This window comes from Parambassis ranga, chromosome 14 (assembly GCF_900634625.1).
Source record: "Parambassis ranga chromosome 14, fParRan2.1, whole genome shotgun sequence".
Lineage (NCBI taxonomy): Eukaryota > Metazoa > Chordata > Actinopteri > Ambassidae > Parambassis > Parambassis ranga.
The window spans coordinates 17680660-17696060 of record NC_041034.1 but is presented as its reverse complement, the minus strand read 5'-3'; the positions used below and the strand labels follow the sequence as shown (position 1 = coordinate 17696060).

The following is a 15401-nucleotide window of genomic DNA, read 5'->3' as shown; positions in this document are numbered from 1 at the left end:
TTTCTAACTGAACCATCCACACCGTTCAATCTGATCATTTGATTTTACATGATCACATTATGCCTGGCAGTGCAGGTGAAGAAAGTCAGCTCACATCCTGCCCTCTTACAATCATTAAAACATCAAATAATATTTTAGTTTTCCGGAAAGCAACTCGCCAAAAGCTTAACTTTTGTATAATAAATATATATATAAAGACTCGGGAAGGCTCATCCAAATGGTAAAAACAAAGAATTGGGACTGTATTTGCTCTAAACTATAAGATCTATATCTATGTGTTACGAGTAATTCTCTATAATATTCTGTGATGTGTGTGGATCCAGGCTGAGCGGGTAGTGCCGGTGGCCGACACTAGAGGCTTGGCGCTGCCGCTCGGCTGTGTTGTTTTGGTTAGCGGGAGGTTAGCCCATGCTTTCTGCTGTAGCCGGTTGTAACGGTGATGGCTCTCCCATGAGGCGGGGGAGCGGGGCTGTGTTTTCTGGTTAAGCGCAGAGTGAGGTGCCGTGGCCATGGCCGGGGTTTTCGACATCGATTTGGATCAACCGGATGAGAACGTCTCTGACGACGAACTCGAGGACGGGGTGAGTTTACGTTAACGTTGAGGCTAACGCCGCCGCTGTTAGCCTATTAGCTAGCACTTAGCAGCTCAGAGGCCTGTGTTGCTAACAGCCGCGTCCAAGTATCCATTATCGGACGTGTCCTCGTCTTCTCCTTTCCCGCGGATTCTGCTGGTATCCCGAATAACATGGACTGCGCCGTGACACCTTTCTACTGTTTAAATCGTATCTTAAAACAATTGCCAAGAATTAACCTAATTTCATCACCGACCTGGGATGAGTACAGAAATGAACAAAACTTTAAATGTTGGTCGCTGGCCAGTTGGCTAAAGTTGAAATGTCCCTCTCTCATAACAACAAGTTAAGCCATAAACGACATAATATGCGTAAAGAGAACATGTACCATTAAAAAATACGCCAGAAACTGTAACAAACACAGCGTAGAAAATAACACAACTTGTTTATTCACTGCAGCGGGCGTAGCTACGTGTCCGATAATAGAGGTAAGCGGGTGTGCATCGGCATTCGTGTGTGAGGGATGCAGTTGCCCTGCACCTAACTGTTTGTTAGTCACACATGTAGATAATGACAGTTATCTTTTCTTTTATTGTTGTGGTATTTGATTAGTGGTGTATCAACAAAAAGTCTGCGTGTAGTACTAACAACAGGCTGAAATCACTGTCAGTGCTAGCATAGCTAAAAGGACCGCACTGTTTGCTAGCTTGCCCACCGCAAAGTAACAACTTTGATGCTTTATTATGTATTTGCCAGAAAAGCTGGACAGCATTATTGCGTACATGTCAACTAGCTTGCTAATTAGTTAAAGTACAGCTGCCTGATAACTTTAGGCCACTGAGGCTAGCTGGCTAAATGAACCAACGCTGATAGTAAAACAATGTGTGTGTCTGTGTGTGTGTAAATAAATCAGGGTCGCTGCTAAATAACTGTCCTCGCTCACATTCCTGTGTGCTTCAGTCTGTCCTGTTGTCTCTTTTCAGGGTCAGCTCAGTGAATATATGGACCAGTGCGGTAGCTTTGACTTGTGAGTATAAGCAGTGCTGTAATTCACCGGTGCCAAACGCTTTTATTTTGGATGACTGGAATTTAGCATCAAGGACTTGTAAATAACTTTAACAGCTTCCCTGAAACTGTTTTCCGCTTAAAGCACTAACACAACTTAAGCTGATTAACTTTACTGCCCAACTATTAGGAAGGAGAGTAGGTGACATAAAGGCCAAACTGACTATTGCAGATTCCCCAGAACAGATCCACAGACACCGGCAGTCTGTTTAATGCCGGGTTGCACATTCATTTTACATTAAATGTGGTATCTTTCACATTATTATATCACTCCATTCACACTGTTCAGTGACCCAAGTACCGTGTAAAGCAGCATCCCCCTGTAATAAAAGGCTAGATACTTGGATAATGCTTTATTTAATGTAAGTTTTATCTCACTGCACTCGTTTGGGTCTATTTGTGTTAAAACATTAGGGAATCACTTAACATTTGTTCCACCGAAACAAAACTGTCATCATCCCCAGAGCCTTGATAGTGCTGTTGTGAGTCCTTCAATTTGTAAACACAAGTGTAAGTTTATTTGTTGTCTTACATTTGATTTATTTATGTTTTTGTTTTGTTTTGCCAGTAACATGGATGACTGTGAGAAGTTTGAAATTTCAGAGAACAGCGTGAACAAGGGAACAGAGCAGATCAGGCCCGAATGCTTTGAGCTGCTGAAGGTTTTGGGGAAAGGAGGCTATGGAAAGGTGAGCTATCTGAAACCCAAACTTACATTTCTACCACACTAAATGTTCCCTCATCTTTTATTTCCCTCCTTTGATCTAACATGAATATTTACTCACCTTGATTGATTTTTTTTCTGGGTCCGTATGTCTTTGAACTGTACTTAACGGTTTTCTGATATGTGGGAAATTACACTTTGCCTTTTTTGGCCTGGGACCTGCTATTACATTACCAGTGTGTGTGGGTGAGGATTTATCCGTTGTCCAATGGGTGGGGGATTTTTTTTAACACAGTGACTGGAAATGTAGTTTTGCCTGCTGGAAAATGTTCATTGTCATTGTTTAGGGCCGATTTAGTTCCCACAGATGTGTTCTTTTTGTTGGCCTGTAAGATCTGGTTTCTCTGGCCTGTACAATCTGGTGTCATTGACACATTTCCTTCTTTACCTTCATCAATATAAAATGCTCCTGTAACCACGCCTGCACCCCCTGGGTCTAATTTGTCTCGTTTTTATAACGTACATCATGTGTTTGTATGATTTGTTCTTGTTGTGCGATGGAGCTTTAGTAGTTATTTTGGAAAATGCATGACTTCATTTTACTTGTGGTTTTATGTATGATGACTAAGAAGTCATGTTCTGCAAACCTGGGAACTTCTTAGCATTACAAAGTAACATTGGATTTCTGCAACGCTGTGTCATTTGTTTGGATGTTCTCGTGTAGTTACAGAAGTATTTTAGCTTAGGTTTAAAGTTTTGAGAAGACTATATTCAACAGTTCTGCAGCAGCTCTTTAAACACTGTGACTTATGTATGGAGCTTCTCAGTCTTTCAGACCCTATGACAAACACTGTCACGACTTCTAGCAAGAGCAGCCATCTCATTATGAGCTCATTGTTTCTTCGTGGACATGTGGTCATTTTTAGATGCGGATACATTAATTAAAGTAATTATATCATCAGGAAATGTTGTTATATATTGCTGGGAAGAGTTAATTGGGGGCTGCATCTTCACTCTTGGTCATCAGTCTTGCTTTGATGATTATGACTGTGAAACAGGAAAAACTCTCCGTATGGGGTTAAGAGGTTCACCGTTTTTTATACTTGGTGAACCCCAAAGAAAGCCTTTAATAAAAGTCTCTGTGGATTCTGTTTGATGTGATGATTGTTTTTACAGGTATTTCAAGTTCGGAAGGTATCAGGTGCCACCTCTGGGAAGATATTTGCAATGAAAGTTTTAAAGAAGGTGAGTAAATCTCTTTAACTCCCTCTTGTTCTCAGTGAGTATTTTACTCACCAAAGGTGAGCCTAACTGCCCCCTACTGTACATACATTTCACATTTACTGCATGCCAGTGTGCGTGTTTTCTGGGGACACACCGGCACATTCAGCTAGCCTGAAACTAAGGACAGACCACCAAAAGACATCAGAAAGTTTCGCATGTAACCTTCTGTTCAGCTTGGCCTCCTCCCTACAGCTGACACGGAGTTAATGTCTGACTTTGCTTAAAAGCCAACTCAGATTCCCCGAAGCTTGAGGTTTTAGTTAATGACCGTGTTTATTGACTTAATGAGACTTTTAGCTACCATCCTGGCGTCCCGGTTCCTGCTGTGACTCTAGCTAATGCTGAAACTAGACAACAGTCAGTTTTTTTGCCCTAATAGTTTAACACCCTGGCTCACTGTGCTTTTGTGCCCTCCACCAGGCCATGATTGTGCGTAATGCAAAGGACACAGCACACACCAAAGCTGAGAGGAACATTCTAGAGGAAGTGAAGCATCCTTTCATCGTGGACCTCATCTATGCCTTCCAGACAGGGGGAAAGCTGTACCTCATTCTCGAGTATCTCAGCGGTCAGTTTAGCGACGCTTATACAAACACATCAAATACTGTAAATGGTCTTCCATCTATATTTTAGAAGCAGGGGATGTTTTGTGATGTGCATTTTTCCTTTTATATATGAAAAATTGTGGGTCTCTTTTCTAATTGTGTGTTTGAATGATGCTTTTGTATGTGCTGACTGCAGGTGGGGAGCTGTTTATGCAGCTGGAAAGAGAAGGCATCTTCATGGAGGACACAGCATGGTGAGTTAGCTTTGTTAGCTGTCCTGTGAAATAAGTGCAGTAAAGAGGTGGTTTGAGTTCTTTGACCCTTGTTGTCAAAGAACACCCCTGCTGTGTTTGATGGCATTGTTTGAGCTCCCTCCCTATTTCCGAACTATTTCCAAAGCTCGGACCTCTTAGCAAAACTCTAAGGGTTTTATCATGGTGGTTTTTGTTGAGTCATCATGTGCAGCATGGTGAGAAAATGCCCTGACAAATGCTTTTAAATGGACATACATCATCATCAAATAGAGGGGGAGGCTCAAGTCAAAAACAATTTGTTGTAGTAAAAACAGGCAGATATGTGACACAGTTTCTCAACCAGTATGAGGGACAAACACTGTTTTATAAACACAACCTGTAGATTCACAGGGTGATTACATGAGCCAGTCAGCTTAGCAAATAAGGGTGCGTAATATTCCTGGAAGAACCTCAGTGACTTTGAGAAATATCAGATCCTAATAACTTGGTGGACATGAGTGGGAAAGTGTACATGATCAGAAATCAGGTGTAATTTGTTATTAACAGCGTCTTGCTTTCATTTTTTTCTGTTGACAGTTTCTACCTGGCTGAGATCTCAATGGCTTTGGGTCATCTGCACCAGAAAGGCATCATCTATAGAGACCTAAAGCCTGAGAACATCATGCTTAATAACAACGGTACAGAAACCATGAAGTCTTCACACACATAATCTCTTTTTCCTAAATGCAAATAATCTGATAGTTAATCTGTCGTCTGGTCTCAGTGTAACCTGTGTCTTTACCTTGCAGGACATGTGAAGCTGACGGACTTCGGTCTATGCAAAGAGTCCATTCATGATGGAACTGTCACCCACACTTTCTGTGGCACAATCGAATACATGTATGACAAACGATTACCATGCAGTCCTTGTAGCTGTGTAGACAGTCAGACATATTTCCTTGTTCATAAACAGTGTCGTGTGTTTGCTGAATGGCTTTGTCGTCCTCCTCCCTCCCTCCCTCAGGGCTCCAGAGATTCTAATGAGGAGCGGACATAATCGAGCCGTGGACTGGTGGAGCCTGGGAGCTCTCATGTACGACATGCTGACAGGAGCAGTAAGTACACACCAATCAGTGCGACTGCTAATGCAAGCAGGACTGTTGCTGGAAGCTTTCCATGTAACTGAACTACTGTTTCTGTCCTGCTGCACTTTCTCAGCCACCGTTCACTGGTGAAAATCGGAAGAAGACAATTGACAAAATCCTGAAATGTAAACTCAGCCTTCCACCTTACCTCACACAAGAAGCCAGGGATCTCCTAAAAAAAGTGAGCTCCTCCTGCTCCTTGCTTCCCTCTTTTTGTCTCTACTAACATGTCTGGTAAGGCGTTAATACAGTTCTCATTTCTTTGCAGCTGCTGAAACGGAATGCCTCACTGCGACTCGGGGCTGGGCCAGGAGATGCTGCTGAAGTCCAGGTAAAGAACGTGTGAATAGTCCTGTTGGTGGTGATTAAATAGAGGCAGATATTTGACTAACTAACTGAGGAATAATCATGCCATGCTGTCATTGTCCTTCCAGGCCCACCCATTTTTCCGGCATATCAACTGGGATGACCTCCTTGCTCATAAAGTAGAGCCTCCATTTAAACCATTTCTGGTGAGTTGGTCTTCTGCACAGCAGCTTCCTCTGTGACCCGTCCCCGCATCGTGATTAACCGACCTGCTTCTTTCTGCAGCAATCGGCCGATGACGTCAGCCAGTTCGACTCCAAGTTCACCAGCCAGACTCCAGTGGACAGCCCTGATGACTCCACGCTCAGCGAAAGTGCCAATCAAGTCTTCCTGGTGGGTATCTAGCACCATACTGGCTCAGCCAACAAACTCATCAGCTTTGTTCTGTTGGATCCTGGTGTACAGTTTCAAGAGATTTTCATAACAAGTTATGTAATCCCAGTCACTCAAATGTAACATGATTCAAAGGACAAAGACTGGTTTATTTCGTGGCCATTCACTAAATATTTAAATGAAATTCTTGTTTGTCTCCTGTATATTTTTAAAAGTACACCAGTGTTTCTTGTTGGATTCATCAGTTTAGTGTTAAGAGTCCAAGCTTGTTTCCCATCTAAAGTGATCAGAATCCAAATTACTGTTGGTTGGTGCATGAAGGCAGATTACAGGGTGGTAGTGTGAGCTACACATGTGAAGGATAGCTCATTGTCTGAGGCCAGAGGTAAGTGTTGTTTTGTACTGTATGTGATGTTGCTGCATGTAATAGAGACAAAACAGTGTATTAACTCATCCCTCTTACTGTCTCTGTGTTTTCTGCACACAAACATACAAACAGAGGCCAGCTCTGGACATAATGTTTTTTATTTCCTTTTCAACAAGTAGGCCTTACGAGAATCAGCTAATGCATCCCAGCTGGTTCAGTCCTGTTGCTGTTCCTGGAATCTTCACTCACTGTTCCACCACATTGCATGATATGGTTTACTCAGTGTTTTTCATTGCTCATCATCAGCTGTGGGTTGTTTTTGGAAAGATGGTCTTTGAAGAGGTGGACTTAGATTTTTCTCTCTCTCCTTTTTTTTACACCCCACCATCCCCAGGGTTTCACATACGTAGCCCCATCTGTGCTTGAAAATGTCAAGGAGAAGTTCTCTTTTGAGCCAAAGGTCCGCTCACCGCGGAAGTTCCCTGGAAGCCCAAGAACACCTGTGAGGTAACAACATGTTGTTTTTCTTCTTACTTGAATTATTTTGGTCATTTACTGACTTTCCAAAACAAGTCCATCCCACACTTGATGAGTCATTTGCTGACCTTGTACTTTTTGTCTGCTCGGCTAAAACAAGCCATCATTTTCAGTGTATCTCGCTTTTTGCAGCTGCAAAGCTTTAGCCCCAGTGTGTTTTTTTTTGTCAAGTGGCTCAAAAGAATAACAGAAGTATCTCGTATCTCACAGTCCGGTGAAGTTTGCAGGAGGGGACTGTTGGCCCCGGGGACCCCCCCTCGCTGGCGGCCCATCCCTGCTGTCTGCTGGTAGCTCTGTGGACCAGCCCATGGAGGTGTCGGCCGTGGAGCAAATGGACACGAGTGGCAGCGGCACCTCGGAGGCCTCCGCACCGCTTCCCATCAGGCACCCCTCAGGCATCAATGCAGGGCCCTACAAAAAGCAGGCCTACCCTATGAATTCCAAGCGGCCCGAACATCTACGAATGAACCTATGACGCTCGGCTTGCCTGCGAACATTAGCTCTCTTTCAATTTCCCCTCCTCTTCCTTTTTTTTTATTGTTTTCTTTCCAAGAGACTTGTAGAAATTTTTAAAATATTGACTAACACTGTCAATGCCAATCACCAGCTCTTCCAGCAGCGCCTTCCTCTTGCTGGCCTCCCATTTCCTCCTGACTTGGCCTGCTGCAGATAATCAGCAGTTTCAGCCCTGTAGATATGTGATCAGTCAGCAGAGGTGTGAGAGAGGTGCTTTTCAATGAAAGTCGGTGTGATGGCTGAGTAATGCCAGCTGATGATGGGCTGAGGTAGCTTTGCTGTACTTGACTGGCATTATTATATGATTTATTGGTGCTCTTCTGTCTTCAAGTCTGGGCGATGTTACTCAATGTTTACGACTAGTTACCTCCGTCACACAGAGAGAGTTTGGTTACAAAGGTGGTTGTTACTCTCCTAGCATGCCAGGCTTTTTCATGATCAGCTTGTGATAAGAATGCGCAGGTTGCAACAAAGAACACAGTATTCCTTTGTGTTTGAGGGAAAGAATCATGTTGCCATTGATGGAAAAGCTATAAAAAGACTGAAGTGAAATTTCAGCTGAGAGCATCACTTCCACCACAATCAATACCAAATGCTGGCACTGCTTTAACTCGTCTGACTGGAATGTTTTGTGCAGGCGTCCTGTCCAGAAGCTCTGCTCGGTTTCTTTGTGTTGAATGTAAACAGACTCTAAAGGCCTTTTTTTGGTGTGTGTCTCACGTAAATTTTCTGCTCCTCCTCATTTTTAAACTCGTCTCATCACCACCGGCATGATTAGAGACCAACAAAGGATGACAACTCAAAATTTCCCAGAGCCAGATTGCTAACATGACCTTTTTTACTGGTGGCGCTAATGTCTTGCTTTGCATATGCTTTTCATGCGATTGCAGTAATGTGGCTCTCCGTTTTTAGATGGAGGATAAACTCAGAATTCGAATGGCCCATCCACTAAAATGCACAAGTGCTGTAGGAGCCGCTGAATAAAGCAATTCCATCCCGTCATGCCTAAAACAACCACACAGTCGACTGCAGATTCCCACAGCGCTCGTGAAATTTGAATGAATTCAAATGAGCGTTCGAACGGTTTATTGCTCCCCAAACAGCGAACTGACCAAAAGCACTCATTCAGAGGTGTTTAAACTAACAAGCCCTTGAAAACAACCTAAGAATTGCGTCACTGATTTTTTGACGGTTTAAATGTTTCAGTCATCTTTTTTTTTCCAAAATCACACTGACTGTTTTCTACATTGACGCTTTATGTATTTCCTTCGAGTTACTCTGTATTGGTTCTACAGGTGCGTCTTGTGTTTGCAGAGGGTCTATTTTACGGATCATTGTCAGGCCGATTGTCTACTTCTACCATTCCGGTACAACAACTGTGTTTAAGAGCAGTCACTCGACTTTTTACTCCACTTTCTTTGTTTATATTTATTTCAAGTGCCATTGTGGTTCCACTGCTTTGTCCACACTATGCAAACTGTATTTATTATGTAGTGTTATTTTGATAAGGCAGCAGAATGTCTGATTATTTGATTTGACTTCTTTTTATCATAATCATGTACAGTATACTTTTACCACAGAACATGTCTTACAACAACCTCAGATTCCAAAACTGGCCAAAATGTCTTACAGTATTTATTTTGGGGCACAGTGTCACATTCAGAGAGGGTTGCAGAAGATATTTAGATGTTGTAGACCTCTTCTTACTGAAAACTTGAACTTTGTTTTTTGCAGTGCTTAAAATAATGATGTGAAAATAAGTGCTGCAAAAATATTGGGAATGGCATTGTGCCTTTGCTGACAGAGTACATTATGTATGTATGTACAGTAACAGTGTGTGAAAGGCTGGGATTGATCTCTAATATTCACTTCCTGTTCTCTCTAGGATGTGCTTTTCTTTGCTGCACTAATTCATTGTGATGTGATCGTAGTGGGATTATGTGTATGCCTCTCAGTCTGTGGGAGGCTTGGTTGACTGAAAATGATTTTGCTTCTGTTCAGGTTTGCTTGAGAAGCATCCTTCACACTGAGATGTTTGAGAACAACCATCTTGTCGAGCCTCAGGTGGGAAACACGTCTTTTGAGCAGAAGGGATGTTTTAACCATGGTGGGCATTGATTAACATTAATTCTGTTAATGTGTCCTTCCTAGACCTACATGCTATGATGTATCATGTACATTACGAAGTCAAAATAAAAAAATAGATGACACATGCTATGTCTGAAGCATGTCACTGCCGCAGAACTACAGAAGAATTTAAAGACGCTTTAGGCAGCTCAGCATCATAAGAGTCAGACCTGTAATTCAAATGTCAAACTTTATTCAGTCTGTGGATCTAAATGGATAAAAATAATAGTGAAGTGATTCCATACATAAAATAGATGTTTCTCCCAGTCTTTGGTTTTTAACAAACATGGGGCTACATCAGCCCGATAGAAAAATAATTTGTGTTATCTCACAAGCTCGCCTGCATCTTTTTCATCAGTCATAGAAAAAATATTCTGAAGAAGCTGAAAGCAAAATGCAAACTGGTAATTCATCACACCCTGATCCTTTTTACTGCCCTGTCCATCTGTTGTGCCACCCGTCCAGCCTCACATTTATTTTCAAGCTAAATCCAAAATTTGCAAGTGCTCCTGAGCAGAGGCTCATTTCTACACATTAACTGGTTTTTACAAATAACACATTTACATAGAATGAAAAATGTTTGTTCAAATGTGAGATATAGGAAAACGGTTTAAAATACAATTATTATGTTTCCATAATAGGAATTCTGGCCCATCAGGTACATTAACATTAAAAAGGAGAATAAAAGGAAACCATCCCAAAGACAGAGGCAAAAAAAACACCAAATACTGGAGGACAGGAAAATAATCAATCTTGTGATACATAGGGATGCTGTATGTCCTTACTCATCTAGTCGTGCAATCAGCCCAGTCTTTAGCTGACTAATGAAACAGTGTGTACGACAATACTGGTCAGTGGGGTTTTATGGAGAAGAAAAAAAAATCACATAATACATACAAAATTATACCAATGTCCCACATCCAAAAGCTCCCACCTGCGCCTTATAAATCAATAAATCTGTAGGTGTGGAGACGTGGCACCGTCCCTCCATTTGTAGACCTTCTCTGTGATCACTGTGCGGCAGAGGGGGCAGCTCTTCTCCCGATTAAACCACAGAGCAATGCATTCATCACAGAATATGTGCTGCACAGCAGAGAAGAAAAAGCAATTTAGTGCTGCATGCTAATTTAGGCTTGCTTTGATTTAGATGCACTGAAATGGAATAGAGTATTCATAAATATGTTATACATATATAATCACTTGTAAATATAAATACCAAACACTTGGCATTCTAGTGGGCTATTTGTGTTTGCACATGTGCAACCTCACCACTAGAGGGTGCTAGATTGTACACACTGGTTCCCATGTTTTCATAACATTGCATAGTCAGATTACTCCTGCAGCACTAGTTGATGTTGGAACAGGTCCTGTAGAATTTAGGTGGTTTTACCTGACAGAGTAGAGCCCGGGGCTCCCTGTAATCTCCCTGACAGATGGGGCACACATCTCCAGCCTCGCTGCACTGACTCCTCGTGGCGGCTGTGCCTGTATGCTGAGAATTAAACAGAACAAACACAAATGATCAAAATCTTACAGTAGAGCTGATTACTGTCGCGATATAACGAACAGGTTGCTAACCACTGACCTCGCCTATAAGAAATATCCTCACAGTTTTCAGAAATGACGCACACTGTCCGTACAATCCTAAAAGCTGAATGGGTAAAAGAACAAATAATAATTGATTGTCAGAGTGAAGGGATGTGTGACATTACACAACAAAAATCTTGTGTGGCTTGTGGGATCATACCTTCAGTATGAGGTAGACTAAAGCCAGCAGGACCCCCAGTGTGAGTCCAGGGGCGCCGTCAGTCTCCTGGTATGTGACCAGGTAGCGGAACCACAGTGGAAGAGGTGCTATAGCCTGGTGGACTTGACCTAACTCTTCAGTAAGCATCAGCCACCGCCCCTGTGGACATTAACAAATTTTAACTACTGCCATGACACAGACTTACAATCCCAAAAGAAGAAATGTGCCTGTCATACCTGGGCTCTATAAGTCACCAGTGAGGAGGGCAGCAGCAGGATAAGGCACTTTATTCCCATAAAGAGGAACTTTATTATGAAGTTGGTGATGCCAACTGCCCATAGAATCTCCCAGAAACCCAGGGCTTCAATGGTTGGAGTGAAGAAGATGAGGCTAAGAGGAAGTTAATAATCAAGTTAAATACACTTTCCAAGCATAGCTGTTTTCTAGGTATACATGGACAGTATGAAGAAAAATGTAACTTATAATGAAAGAATTTAGACAATCATTTCACTAGTCACAGGAAAGATGATTAAGGCCTACCAATGGTAAAGTGTCTCAGTGACAAAGGTGTAGTAAAGCAGGAGGGTGGAGGAGATCAGGAAGAGTAGCAGCCATAAGCACTGCAGCTTTGAGTGACGATCCTAAACGTGCACACAAACAAAAGATCAAGATTTAAGACAACACTGAAGTTCATAAACTCACCATGGAGCTCAGTATGTGACTCACCTGAAGAAAGACTTGAGTTTGAATGTTTTTATTTACATATAAAAAAGTTGTGAAGAGGCCAATTCCAACAGCTAAACCTGGTAAATGAAGAGAGAGTTTGAGTTTATTAGGTTGTTTGGTCTTTACAGTGATGCAGTATTGCTGTTTGCTTAACTTGCCCTCACCAAGAGCGTGCTGGATGACCAGCTTAGCACACAGTATGATGAGGAAAGGAAGACTCTTTTGGAGCCAGCGGAAAAGACAGCGAAGCTCAGACAGGGAAGCGCTGGGTTCTCCTGAGTCCAGATCAGAGTCCGTTGGGTCAAGCTCCGGCTCTGAGTTTGAGTGGTGTTGTGGCCGACTGTGTCCATGTGAGTGGGAGTGGCTGTGGGAGTTGACTCTGGATCTCCTGGACGACGCCCCTCCACTTGAATCCCCAGGAGCTCCGGACATGTTTACCCGTACCTCGCTGCTGTCAGGGTTGGCAGCAACAGCACCAGGGACTGGTGTCCTAGTGAGAAGTTCTGTTTGCAGAGTTAGGGATAAACCATTGCCTGCATGATCACCCCGCTCACTTGAATTAGGCTGCATTACAGTAGGAGACTCCCTCAATTTTAGTGCTCTTCTGTATTCACTCCTGTGACACAAAAAGATGAAGTGAGCACTGCAGCGGTGATTACAGCTGCAATAATAACTTATGTAGATGTACAAACTGTAATGCACTTACTACTACACTGCTCAAAAAATAGAGGGAACACTTAAAGAACACAAGTCAGTCACACTTCCATGAAATCAGCCTGTCCAGTTAGGATCAACACTGACTGTGAATCAGTTTCAGCTGCTGTTGTGCAAATGGAACAGACAACAGGTGGAAATGAGGCAGTTATCAGGACAAGCCCTATAAAGGAGAGGTTCTGCAGGTGCTGACCACAGACCAGTTCTCTGCTCTCATCCTTTCTGCCTGATGTTTGCTCACTTTTGCGTTTTGTCAGTGCTCTCACCCCTAGAGGGAGCATGAGGCGGTGTCTACAACCCACACAAGTGGCTCAGGTAGTGCAGCTCATCCAGGGATGGCACATCAGTGAGAGCTGTGGCTCTTCACGTGTGATGTGATGTGATGTGATGTGCTCATGTGACATAATTTTGATTTACATTGATCATTTTTATGTTATTTTGTTCTCAACGTATTCCACCATGTAATGAATGATTTTCAAATGGAATATTTCATTTATCGAGATCTAGGAGGTGTTATTTTCGTGTTCCCTTGTTTTAGAGCAGTGTATATGGCCGTGCTGTTGATGTTAAATGACAATACGGCCATCCGACTTTATTTTAAATAACAAAATACATGATATTATAACTTGAACAGAACATAAACAGGTGCCAGACGGTATTTGTGGCACAGCTCTGATGAAAAATATGTTGCTGAGTTAGCTAAAGTTTTGTTTGCTGTTACCACAGTATTTGTTGATGAAGATTGTCAGTCATCCAGGTCATCATACGTAGAGAAATTGTTTTCCCCACCAAACAGTTAGAACTGATGAAGCTGCTTGGATGAGCAGCGAAACGTCTTCAAGGAAACTCTACAAGTCCAGACGCCTTGCTTCAATCTTCTCTACTTATCACAGTATTGCGCTAAACCTTCTAGGTCATTTGTTCACACCAGAATGATTAACATTAACCGTGAGCTACAGCAGTTATGTTAAATCGTTAAAGTAGCTCCATAACCGAGACAGTAACACACTGTTGTTTGTAAAACAGAACTAACCGCTAGCATTAGCAGCTGACAGATGTTTTCTATTAGGCCACACTGACGGCTGTTTACGCTTCAGCTCACCTGTCATTCTGCACCCGGAGTTTCATGGTAAGCAGTTGGTCCCCATCTAGCACAAAAAGTCAAATCGCCAAACGATACAAAAGAAAAAGAAACTAAAACAAAAACAAAACTAAGCTGTTAGCTTTCAGGCTAAGCCATAAGCCGCTCGTTCAGACATCTTGACGTTTTTTACGACAGTAGACGTCATACATTTCTTCTGTGGAATTTTTACGGCATAGCAAATGTAAAGCGATACAATTCCGCCACCTAGTGGACTATTTGAAAACAACACTCCCTCTAATAGACTTGTTAATTACAAGGTTACAGATTCACTTTGTTGTCTCTGGCTGGGTAAAGGTAAGGAATAACAACACTAACATTTCATCAAAAGTCTCTCTCTCTTTCTGTTTCAGTTGTCTGGTTCCGCGTGGAGGATGAACAACCCTGATCCTGGTCCTGAGCAGCCCTACTTCACACTCAGCTGCTGTGAGTATGACAGACTCACTACTTCTTGAAGCATGATGTCAGTGTTTAGCAGAACATTAAAGGTGTTTTTCCTAACAGGTGAAGTTTTGGTGGCTGGAACAACAAGACTCAGGGTTTCCATGACGACCAGATGAGAAGGATGGATGACCACAGGACCAGCTGGAGAGGAGTGGTGGCCTGTGTATCAGTGGGCTCTGTAAGTAACCCTCTCAATAAGACCAGAGAGGTGCTAACGGCTAACGGCTAAAGCTAGCAGCTCTGACTATGCTGATGATGTTTCTACAGCACCAGAGCAGTCCACCCAGCGAGTGAGGTGAGAATACTCCTACATCTCTGTCCTCTCCAGCCTCCAGCCACCAGGTGGGTGAGGAGTGTCACCACCCTGCCCATTTAGAGGAAGCTGTGTCTTTGTCTGCTTCTTCTGTGCTGGTGGCTCTGGGAAGCTCCCCACACACCTCCAGACACCAGCAGTCCATGAGGCCACATGTGGTGGGTTATCAGACTCTTCATGCTCCTCACATTTGTACTTCCTGTATTTGTGTGCAGGCTCCATGGACAGATGCTGTCCAGTGAAAGACGTGTGTTCTGGAACAAAGTCAGCAGAAGAAGAGAAACAGGAGCACGTCTGGACAGCATCGACCTTGTGCTGGCGTGTGGTGCAGTGGTTAGCACTGTGCCTCACAGGAAGGTCAGTAACAGCAGCTGTCAGCTGGCCTCTTCCTGTGTGGAGTTTACATGCTCTCCACGTGCCAGGTGGGTTTTCCCCCGGCTGCTCCGGTTTTCCCCCACAGTCCCATGCATGTTAGGTTGATTGATAGAGAATCTAAAATCTCAGTAAATATAACATTTAACTGCACAACATTTAATCTGCTATCATTTATAGTCATCAGTTA

The 15401-nt window shown here is 42.9% G+C and overlaps 2 protein-coding genes across 4 annotated transcripts; one reads left to right on the top strand and one right to left on the bottom strand.

The window, feature by feature from the left end:
- The first annotated feature begins 341 nt into the window (after positions 1-341).
- On the top strand, positions 342-9837 carry LOC114445772 (ribosomal protein S6 kinase beta-1-like). Of its 2 annotated transcripts, XM_028420971.1 has the most exons (16): positions 342-581; positions 1032-1060; positions 1556-1599; positions 2206-2326; positions 3478-3546; positions 4006-4153; positions 4327-4384; positions 4961-5061; positions 5173-5263; positions 5388-5478; positions 5582-5689; positions 5777-5839; positions 5943-6020; positions 6100-6207; positions 6969-7081; positions 7322-9837. In XM_028420971.1, the coding sequence occupies exons 3-16, from the start codon at positions 1574-1576 to the stop codon at positions 7584-7586; spliced, it is 1440 nt and encodes a 479-aa protein (XP_028276772.1). In that variant the 5' UTR covers positions 342-581; positions 1032-1060; positions 1556-1573; the 3' UTR covers positions 7587-9837. The 2 variants fall into 2 exon arrangements, with proteins under 2 accessions (XP_028276772.1, XP_028276771.1); XM_028420970.1 differs by lacking the exon at positions 1032-1060.
- Positions 9838-9927: 90 nt separating this feature from the next.
- On the bottom strand, positions 9928-14209 carry rnft1 (ring finger protein, transmembrane 1). Of its 2 annotated transcripts, none has more exons than XM_028420972.1 (9): positions 14044-14209; positions 12392-12843; positions 12228-12304; positions 12042-12142; positions 11738-11891; positions 11502-11660; positions 11340-11405; positions 11145-11246; positions 9928-10837 (listed from the first exon to the last, which is right to left on the bottom strand). In XM_028420972.1, the coding sequence occupies exons 1-9, from the start codon at positions 14067-14069 to the stop codon at positions 10703-10705; spliced, it is 1272 nt and encodes a 423-aa protein (XP_028276773.1). In that variant the 5' UTR covers positions 14070-14209; the 3' UTR covers positions 9928-10702. The 2 variants fall into 2 exon arrangements, with proteins under 2 accessions (XP_028276773.1, XP_028276775.1); XM_028420974.1 differs by having other exon boundaries at positions 12392-12730.
- Between the last annotated feature and the right edge of the window lie 1192 nt (positions 14210-15401).